This window comes from Pygocentrus nattereri, chromosome 8 (assembly GCF_015220715.1).
Source record: "Pygocentrus nattereri isolate fPygNat1 chromosome 8, fPygNat1.pri, whole genome shotgun sequence".
NCBI lineage: Eukaryota > Metazoa > Chordata > Actinopteri > Characiformes > Serrasalmidae > Pygocentrus > Pygocentrus nattereri.
In genome coordinates, this window is record NC_051218.1 from 23,049,903 (window position 1) to 23,060,610 (window position 10,708).

The following is a 10,708-nucleotide window of genomic DNA, read 5'->3' on the forward strand; positions in this document are numbered from 1 at the left end:
AACCAACTACAGGAAACTCTCACAAGGAAAAAATCCTATTGTACCTATTGTATAAACGTGACGTCTTTCAGGTAATCTAGCTGAAGGAAGCTGTGAAAGGAACACCTTTAATTTGACCCAAGATACAGCCATCCACACTGGCTCACAGCCTGATCAGAGCTCTGGTCTACAACAGTGGCGATGACTATTAATAATAACTCAGTCAGACTTTCGATGTATTTTATTAATATTATATTTAAGATGCAATCAGTAGATTGGAGGCACATCATTCAGACACAAGAAAACAACCAACAAAACAAAAAAAAAATAATCTAGCAAATTAAGACATTCTTCCTTTTTTGTCTATTAAAAATCAAAGTCATTAATTTCAGTGTTTTTTCAGATTATGTGTTCTGCAGGAACAGCCATTTAAAACTACAGTGTCATGCTCAACAGAGCTTCATTGTTTGACTTCCTCTACATCTTAAAGGAAATTAAATTCAAAGGAAGAGTCACAACTTCTCAGATATGCAAGTTTCAAAAGTGCACTTGAGGGAAACGAACCACTGGATCATCTGCGCTTTGGCTTACCTTTTACGCTTGCCTGACAAGACAGTAAAGCAGGGCATCCCCTAAATTACCAGGTTTCTTCATTCAGAGACAGACACATGGCATTTTGCCAACACACCTGGTCAACACATTGTAGGACTACCCTGTTCTGAATGCTGCTTTTGTGAACCAACCCTGGCTAACTGAACAAAGGACATTCCTAGTTGACTAGCATCCTATCAATCCATGACCTTCTTTGATTTCCACACCAAAGCAGTGAATTCTAAAAATAGAGCACTGTCACTTTTTATGGTGCAATTACAAATCCTTATGCTAAAAATACTGAATTTACACAAGACTGTTCATATAATGCAGCATATTTAGTGTAGTTGATCACCTGGTCATCATTAAACATAAGACAGTCCTGAGCATTGATTGGTGCAAATATGCTAGACTTGGCCCTAAATGTGACCAAAGGAATAACGTGGTCAAGCAGCCTCCGTAGTATCATCCAGAATATCTGTTTCTCGTTCCCCCAGCTGGGTGTTGAGGTCTGGGTGTTGCAAGTCCTCTGGAACTAGCACGCCATCGTCCTGAGGCTGCAACTGGCCTTTCTTCTGACAGCATACGCAACGCAGGCAGTCCTCCACATTGTGTTTGAAAAGCTTACGGGCTGGGTGGCAGAACTGATAGAAAAGGAGCATGAAGAGCACTGCTAGGCCATAGCAAACGATCAGCTGCACCACCAACAGCGGTACACACACATACACATAGAAGTCCGACTGAAATGAAAACCACAAGATGATAAGCACTACGTTTTCAAAGAAGCGAAATGTGTAATAGACAGCCAGGTGGCTCCAGCGAGGCTGCTTCTCGATGAGATCATGATCGGCCAGGTTCAGCTGCACAGCTGACCAGCAGAAGATGTTGATGCACGCATAGAGGAGTGTCACCATGCATAGCACCACCGTGGTGCCCAGCTTGCTGAAGTTCTTTTCAATATTCTCAGGCATGGAGGCCTTCCTGGCCCAGAACTCCACCCAGGGCTGGAAGAAGAAGATGAACAGGTTGGCTAGCCCCACTGGGATCACCCAGAAGGTGAGGGCAGTGCTGAAGAGCACCAGGGAGGCGACACGGGTGGTAATTTCCAAGCCACGCCACAGCACCATGCAGAAGTAGGCGGCAGGCTTCAGCCGCACCTTGTAGTCATCGTAGCGGATCTGAATGGCCAGCACACTGCAGACCAGTGCCCCATAAATGATTGATATCAAGGAGATGACCATCAAGACAACTGGAAAAACAAATGTGAGATGTTTGTGTTAGGAAATAAACATACAGCATTTAACTATGAAGGCACAATGATACCAGAATCATATTGGTATTGGCAGATGATTGCATATACAAAAATTATCGGCATCAGCATCAATCAATACTTCATTATGTTGCAGCAAGTGTTCTGGTGAAAGCATTTAACAAATCTGAGATGGTTCTGGGCTCTGAGAAGAAATCAGGAAACAAACTTATGTTCTTCAAACAACATTCCTGATGCTTTTTAATATATTTGTTTATTTGCACTTATTATATGACGTGCGTAACAACTCTGCACAGGATTTTATGTATATGAAAAACATAAAATATTGTTACTTATCCACAATCCCAATATTGCTGCATCGCTACATTCACCATAGTTACCACAGACACACCTGGTAACTACACATACATGCATACATGAACACATGGCTCTACCTTTCTGCCATTCTCAACACAGCGGTGACACAAAAATAGTATACTGGATGCTGTGCTAACACAACTGAATCAGTAGCAGTGTTGTTGTGTTTTTTATTTATTTATTTATTTTTTTTAACACACCTCAGCGTTACTGTTGGTGTGGTGTGTATCCTGTACAAACAGGGTAAGTGTGTCCAAAGTGGCTAGCAATGTATATGATGTAAAACCCAAGCAACACCTCTGGGCATGACACAACCACACCATATTCTACCATGCTGATGTCACTGCTGTGGTGAGAATGGTTCACCACCCATATAATATGTGGTCTATGGTGGTCTTATGGTTTCCAATGATTGACAGAGTAGAGAGTAACTGATGTGCAGCAACAGATGGATAGCAGTCAGTAATTGTACACCTAGAAAGAGTACCTACATGGTAAGCCAACCTGATAAATTGGCAAATGAGTAATGGTACAAGGTAAGTGTACCTAGCAGAAAATTCAGTATTTGGTACAGCCTTCTGTACATTAATTAAATGCATTGCTCAGCTTCTCACCTCTGGTGGAAAGGAGGTACTTCTCCTGAATGGCAGCATATAGCTGTAGCGTTAGCTGTGGGGTGGAGCCAAGGAAAGCCTGGATGATAGCTGTACGCTTGAAGGCATTGCGGTGGACAGCCAGCTTGCGCTCAGAGTGTCCAATCTCCCATTCCATAGGGGAGCCGACAGCTTTGCCATTTTTCAGCTTTCGCTTCCTTGTGATTGTCACATATGGCTCTTCCTTTCTGCCAGCCTTACAGTAAATTACCAAAGCTTCTACACACCTGTAGGGTAAAAAGACACAGGGCCAGTCAAGGGTGCAACTCATAGCTGAAAGGCCAGTAAGAGATCAGAGACCACTGGTGCATGGCAGCCAATAGTTTTCAAATAAAATGAAAAAGAATTTTTTTTTTTTCTCCAAGTGACCTTCAAATGAACAGCTTGTAAACAGACTATGAAAGGTTCAATTAGAAACAAAGAGGCTTTAATTGTTATTTTTTTTATTTAATTGCAAATATAAAGCTAAAAAGACATTTATGTGGAACATGCAGAGCAAACTAAATTTGACACTGCAATAATACTATTGTAGTCATTACTATTTACTTCCACAAGAGGGCCCTGGTGTGCAAGAAATATTCAAGCTTGACTTACCACTCCTATTTACTGAAATACAAGCAGGGCGTACTCTTGTTCCATGAAACAGTGCTTTTGCAAAGTCATTTACAGGGAGGTGTCACTCAGGCAGCACATAAATACTAGACACACAGAGGAGAGCTCACACAGAGCCTAGGTGAGCCAAACAGTTGAACTACAGTGGTTCAGTGTTCGGAATGCACTAGGCCTAATGAAAGGACAAAACATTCCAGTGTTGGTTTCACTCTGCAGCTGCACTGTGGTGACATCACACAGCTGCACTGTAGGCGCTGGCCAACTCGCCAACTCACAGGCAGAGTAAGCATTTCAACACTCAGTTGATGTCTCAGCTGCAGCTGCTTCGTCTACACATAAAAGTCCATGACTGAAGGAAGTGGAGGGCGGGGCAGCCGTTCAGCTCTTTCTTCAGAATCGTCTTATCTGCAGGATCATTTCGGCTCACGGCCGACCCTTATCAAAAGGGTAGAATCCTGGTCACATGCGTGAAATGCAGACTGTGCTTCAAGCAACTCTGACAAACTAATCTGCTGACAATGCAGCTGGAGAGTCCAGTTCAAGCTCAGTAAAAGGCTTAGACAAATGTACTACCTCAGCTGTGAACGAAAACAATGCTTAGAACAAAAATTTTGAAACCTGAGTGGTAAACCAAAAAGACTTTACAGCAGGTCTCACACATTGACTTAAAAAGCACAGAGGCCTGTTTTGCACAAAACACAATTAAAGACACAGAGAGCACCATGTGTACTAAGAACACTGGGCCTCATTTGTCAATTTTTCCTTCTTAAATTCGTTCTTGAGAATGGTCATAAAAAGTCTGTCAGATTCATGACGTGTTCTTAAACCGCAGAACTGTCTACACCTTTGCACTCAAGTGTGCGTAAGATTTCATGCTTACCAAAGAACAAATCCCAGATAAGAAAACATTGGGGAATGCCAGAAACTTCATAAAACTGCAAAAGTAGGTCTTTTAAGAAGAAATTTCTTCCTAAGAATAGTTGGTAAATGGGGCCCACTCCTTTTTCCTTCAAAATACTGGAATATAATCACTAGGGCTGTCACAATTACGGCATAAATACCAGATCACAATTATTCAAATATTTGTAATTATTTTCCACAATTCTCAGGCATTTCACATTCATATTGTATCACAAAATGTTACACGGGTGCCTTTTCATAAGCTCCCTTGAATTAAGAACATGTAAAAGAAAGCAGGGAACGCATTCTCAGGGACAAGATATTGCAGACATTCCTGAAAGCAAACCATAAATCCTTATGGGATTTCACAGCAGCTCTAAATGCAAGGTTCTAGTTTTCTCTGGCCAGTGGCTACAGCAAGTTCTGATATTTTCATGCTTCCTTTTGCTAGATCAGTCCTCACTGGTTTATATAAAAAAAAGAAGAAAAGTGGTATAATCCCAGTCACAATAACATCATGGAAAACGTCTTCAGATGCTGGGAAAAATATACAACATACAACCTATTTCAGTTTACAAACGACATCTAGGGAATCTGAGTAAAATATGACTACAGAGAAAAAGTCATGCATAATCTGATAAACGCGAGTCTCTCTCTGTTCTGCACAGCTATACACCTTACCCAGAGGTTCCAGGGTAAACCAGAGACAGGACGTTGTTATGAATAACAGAGTCATGCCAGATGACCGTAACAATAAGCTCCAATCTCTGCAAGACAAAAAGGTGTAATATTCAGACCACTGCAAGAGGCTATTGTCAGGTGTGAAGCTGAAACACAGCAATGTGATCATCAGCATTGTAATCATAAGCTGTAGGGTAGATGAGTCACACCCATCAGAGCAGACAGCAGGTGATCTCAAATTAGATCACATTCTTGATAAATCACATTTGTGCACTTTGTGGGAGAATAACACAAATGTGCAGGGGCTGGACAAAATAATGGAGCTACATATGAAATTGAGGGTAAGTTTTTCGAGTAAAACATATTGTGTGCACAACCCTTAATCTGAGGAAAAATGGAAGATGATGAGCAACGGGTGCCCAAATTGTAGCCTGTGGCTGAACCTTTCAATGTGTCAGGTTGGATAGCATCTAAAAGCAATAAATTACAAAAACGAACAAGCTGCTTTTGGGATGGGTAATAACAGAGCACATGTATTAAAACAAACAAATAAACAAGCTGAACAATGACCCAATTTCACTACAAATGTCAAGTGACTTTTTCAAACTACTCCCTGACTCTGTTTAAAACCAAAAGGTGATGGAATCTTGTGCTTAGGACCAGAATTAATTTCTGGTGTGAGACTGACAAGCAGGTTTCATTTTTATTTTCCTCTCCTTCTTCTTTATGGGTTCAATGTCTGAGGAAGCCAAACGAGTTGTTAAATTAACATTGGCTGCTCTCAGTTAGTTTGTTCTGCTCATTCTGAAGAATTTAGATTACTCAATGTGAAATAAAATAAATAAACAGCCCATTTAGAAACACAAAACACCCTTGCATATAATTGGCAGTCCAACAGCTAATTAATGACACAGTCATACCACTGGTGGTATTTTAAGCTTATCCACCCCATATTGCTCAATATTCTTCTAGTGCATGCTGTAACCAGACTTTATTTAGCTACAATACCAATTTGTCTGCATAATGTAATCCAAAAATATTAAGCCAAATTGTAACAACCCATGTGGTTAACACAGGAAGATCAGCATTGACACAGCATTTCCTGTAGACAGTAACATCCATCGTTGAACTCTGGTTCCCTGCTTGACTATTCAGCAGCAGCACTATACACAGAAGTTGCCTGACCTGCAGGTCTCAACACAACAGGCTTTAATGCAGCATTCCTCTCACAAGGCTTAGACCCTCCAAAACTCACAACAGGCACAAAGGAAACCACTTCTGAAGACCTTAGCTAAAATTTGAAAACATTACATGCAACTGTAGTCATGGTATTATACTCACTAATAAATTGTCCTCGCTAATTAATTGAGACAATTAAAACACAGCTGCCTTGTGTCATAAGAGGCTTTTGTTCCTGTGTTTATGTCCCCTGGATTTCAAACACAACCAGTAAACGTTCCCAGGGAATGTTGACATTTGAATATCTACCTAGACTACGCCTTGTAACCAAGCTCTCAGCCTGAAAATGAGTCATGTCTATTTAACAAGGTACAGTGTGGAACTCTGAAAGACTGAAACCACAAAAAACTGATTTTACCAAAAAAGGAAGAAAGAAAGAAAGAAAGAAAGAAAGAAAGAAAGAAAGAAAGAAAGAAAGAAAGAAAGAAAGAAAAAGAAACCTTCAACAGTGAAAATTCAGAATTTACTTTAGCTTAGCTTGCTTTGGGTATGACTAAACAGTCACATATAGTACATGTCGTAATAAAGTGAACCAAAAAAAAACAAAAAAACATGATGCATCAACATCAAGTGACCTGATATTAGTGTGTTACTGGTCTACTTGACTGTCCTCTTACTCCCTGTGACGGACAGCGAGAGGAAATGCAGTACTTCACTTCACATAGGGCATTCCTTACAGGGTGACATAGGAAATGAATATGCATTTGTGAGACAATGGAACAGCCCTGTCTACTAAAAATTATAAGGAAACAGAATCAACTACAAAGAAGACTGTAACTCAAGCATTTGATGGCCTTGTGTAGACATGTTCTGGCAAAGGCTTCTGCAATTAGGCACTTTTTTTTTTTTTTTGACACAGTGACAGAGTTGCTGCCCTGCTTGGGTACATTTCACGGAAGAAAGATCTCACAGTTAGCAAGACTTAAAGGGGGATTTCAAAGATTTATTTTAAATATTTGCATAATACACTGCTTAGTATGTAAATAAAGTACATCAGAGTGGATTGAAATGGTAAATTGTAGAGAAACTTACCGACCCTGATTTCTTTACAGTGGTGTTGAGGAACCAGGGCTTGTAATGTCTACATCACAAATATAGCCATTTTATTCACTATCCAAAGCCACCAGTGAACTGAGTTTTTGTATTCAATGCTGGTGATGGTAAAATAGTAGTAAATCTGATAACATACATTTTCTTTGAGGACTATTTTGCCTCAGAACACCCTGCATGTACCTCTCCACCATGAACAGATTTTAAAAATATTAAAATCACGCATCCGGCAGCCTATTCATAAAGGTTCCATGTAAGAACTTCCTGTGAGGGAGCTTTTAGAGGCTGGTTCCTACCACCAGCACTGTGAATAATTCTGTCTCAGTAAGGTTCTCTAGAATTAAACATTTCACATCAAACAACTCTGAATGATTCTGTTCACATCTTAACCATTTAATTACGCAGGAGTTTAGAAATATCTGAAATTCCTCCTCAATGACAGGCCAACAGGAAGGTACACAAAACGTTTCTACTGGACTTGCGAGAAACTAGAGATGCACGATAATATCTGAATCATATCCAAACTGTCAGGCTTAGTATTTGGCTTAAAAAAAACATAACTGACATATGTTTAGATTTGACCTATGTTTAGTGATATACTGTACTCCTGAAATGAAGAAATGTTTAGGTGATACTGGGTGACTGTGCTAAAATGTTACATTTCTCCATAATATTGATCCAGGCAGACAAGTCTCACTTTCCATATTTAATAAATGTTTTTGTAGCAGTATCTGCACTGGTAGAAATTTAAAGGACAACAATTTAATATTGGGATAAGCCACAACTCACATATTGGTGCATCGCTACAAGGAACTTTCATATTAGACATTAAATGGTATAAGGAACATTCCCACTGGACGTTTATAGTACAAGGAATGCTCCTACTGGATACAGAATGGCATGAGCAACATTCCTATGACCAAACTTCACTTCTGGCCAAAGACATCCAACTCAGACAAATGATCCAGTTATCGAACTAGAAAGTACGTCTCAAAAGAAAAGTCTTACCTTTGGTAAGGACAGACCTTTTCGGACTGAAGGTTGAGTAAGCACACTCTGCTAGAAAAATCAGCACAGACCTGTGTTTGGGATGCTAGTCGACCAGCATGACCAACCTGGGTGAACCAGCACTTCACCAGCACTAAACTGGCATAAACCAGCTTAAACCACCATGGACTACATACTAGTCTAAACTGTTAAAATGTGCCAATATTGTGCTGATGTGGCAGACCAACCTGATAAGTGGTCCCAACAGAAGCAGATGCATAAACAACACCAGCGGCCTGTCTCTCCCCAGATCCCGGTGGACGAAGGTAAGGGTCAACTGGGTGAGCACGGAGGGCACCAGGACGAAGGCGATGGTCATGCCCATCCATATCTTGTCGCCGTTGTTGTGGTAGATGCTGCAGAGCACGGCGGCGCAGATGAACTCTGCGCAGTAGAGAACGGTGGCCCAAAGTACGCTGAGAGGCGGCGTGACTCTGCTGTGGTTGATGACCAGCACCGCGTCGCCGTTCTCGCCGGACGCCACGGCGCCCTGCGGCAGCTCCGTAATGCAGCTGTCCACCACAGCCTCGTCCATCATATCAGCCCCACGGCTCCACAGCGTCGACCTGATGGTCATCCGGGTTAGTCTTCATGGCAGGCGGTCGTCTGGCCCTGCTTTAAACACCACAATTAAAAACGACAAACAAGCAACACTGGCGCTCGCTCGAAAGCTTGCTAGCTCCAGCCGAAGCGATCGCTGTTGACACTGTCTGAGTCCTCTGGTGTGGCTCACGTGGCTTTGATATCTGTAATATTTTAGCGATTTTACACACAATTTCTTTCACAGCTTTCATAGAACAAAGCTTAACAGAGAGCTGGGCACGCCTGCCAGCACGTTTTGAGCCACGATGACCCCCACTGGCCGCTGAAATAAAGAACCCCCACCACCCACCGCCAAGTTGGTCGAGCCAAAACAAGCAGACGGCTACTTCAGCACACTACATTAAAGGCTACCAAAATCGCCAGAAACGTGTTTTTTTGGCGCCTCATAACTTCGTTCGAAGTGACTTGGCACGACGCCCCAAATCAAACGTACTAAACGAGTGTAAACAGTGTAGTGAAGAAGAGTCTCACCAGCATTCCAACAACTGCCGAGCGGAAAACCGGCGCTGCAGCTCTGAGTCTGATCAGCAGAGCCAGGTGTGTCCCAACATGCAGTTTTACTGACAGCGCCGCTGGTCTGCTTTGCCTTCCCACGGGTCCTAGTGCGCGCCTGGTGTGCAGGCAAATCGAGTAGTAGGTGCTCGCTTATTGATCGGTGTCCTGCTTACTTTGACTGATAAAAAACATGCATCTTCTGAGAACACCAGCAGCCTTATTAGCTCATGTCTCTGGTAATGTCACGCATGATTCATCATATATCGTTCAATAGCCAAAACTCCTGTTTTCCTGGAATCATCCATCAACATGTACTGACTTTTGCCCGCCTCTAAAACGTCTTCTTTTATTTTTAAGGACGGGTTTTTTTTAGCGCTCTCTTCCTTTGTGTTGCAAATTAGGTTGGAACGAAAAAATCTGGGCTGTCCGGGATTTGCAGAGAACCAGTCTGGGAACCACTGCTCTACTCCTATGCTGTTGACGTCACCAACGTGTACATTATGAGGAGATGATTACGCTTAGAGCACCAAAATGACAAACGGAAGACCTCACAGCCTAACAGCCTAACTCACATGCACACGCAAATGAGGACCACAGGACCACGAATGCAGCAAATGGAACAGGACTTTACTTAAACTGAGTGCTATATACCGCACTACTACTTGGTAGCTCATTCTATTCTCTTCCTTATTTGATCTGATAGGCTACCTGCGATTTTCTCAAAGTTGACCTCAAAAGCCCCACCTGCACTACTGGAATTACAGGACTGAATGCCTTCCAGTGTTGGCACACTTTTGATTTTGATCAATCAAATTTGGATATTTGTTATCTGCTATTTCATAAATACTGTTCACTTTCAAATACACTTATCTTTATGGAATAGTAATTTTGCTCACTATTTAGGTTAGAAGTGTGTATTTTTGGACACTTTTGGTCACTTTTGAAAAAGCCACTCTAAGTGTCACTAACTGACACTTTTCCCCCCCAAATGGTACTTAATTAAACAAAAAAGTAGATGGGGTTCTTTGATGAATTGAGTTACACAGATAAGCTTTATTTTCCACAGGTAGATGTCCTTACCTCCTTTTTTAGGCTTCCCTGTTAATCCTAGTCCAAGGTCACTGTCACAGGAATAAAACACTGCTTCACAGTTGAATCACCACTACCTATGTCTAGACCATTCTCTACATAAGGGAAAGTATTTAGTTTTGTGGCTTTACTCCAGTGAGGC

General features: G+C 41.7%; 1 protein-coding gene across 2 annotated transcripts; it reads right to left on the reverse strand.

The window, feature by feature from the left end:
* Positions 1–205: 205 nt before the first annotated feature.
* On the reverse strand, positions 206–9,576 carry xkrx (XK related X-linked). Of its 2 annotated transcripts, none has more exons than XM_017698430.2 (4): positions 9,454–9,576; positions 8,568–8,991; positions 2,812–3,077; positions 206–1,819 (listed from the first exon to the last, which is right to left on the reverse strand). In XM_017698430.2, exons 2-4 carry the CDS (start codon positions 8,954–8,956, stop codon positions 1,017–1,019), a joined length of 1,458 nt encoding a protein of 485 aa, XP_017553919.1. In that variant the 5' UTR covers positions 8,957–8,991; positions 9,454–9,576; the 3' UTR covers positions 206–1,016. The 2 variants fall into 2 exon arrangements, with proteins under 2 accessions (XP_017553919.1, XP_017553920.1); XM_017698431.2 differs by having other exon boundaries at positions 8,568–8,994; positions 9,454–9,559.
* Between the last annotated feature and the right edge of the window lie 1,132 nt (positions 9,577–10,708).

Bases quoted from the DNA above. Each gene is read 5' to 3' on its own strand.
- xkrx (XM_017698430.2), bottom strand. From the start codon at position 8,956: ATGACCATCAGGTCGACGCTGTGGAGCCGTGGGGCTGATATGATGGAC. The intron at 3,078-8,567 runs GTTGGTCTGCCA...TTTACCCTACAG, and splicing joins CTGTTGGGACCACTTATCAG to GTGTGTAGAAGCTTTGGTAA. The intron at 1,820-2,811 runs GTGAGAAGCTGA...TTGTTTTTCCAG, and splicing joins GTACCTCCTTTCCACCAGAG to TTGTCTTGATGGTCATCTCC.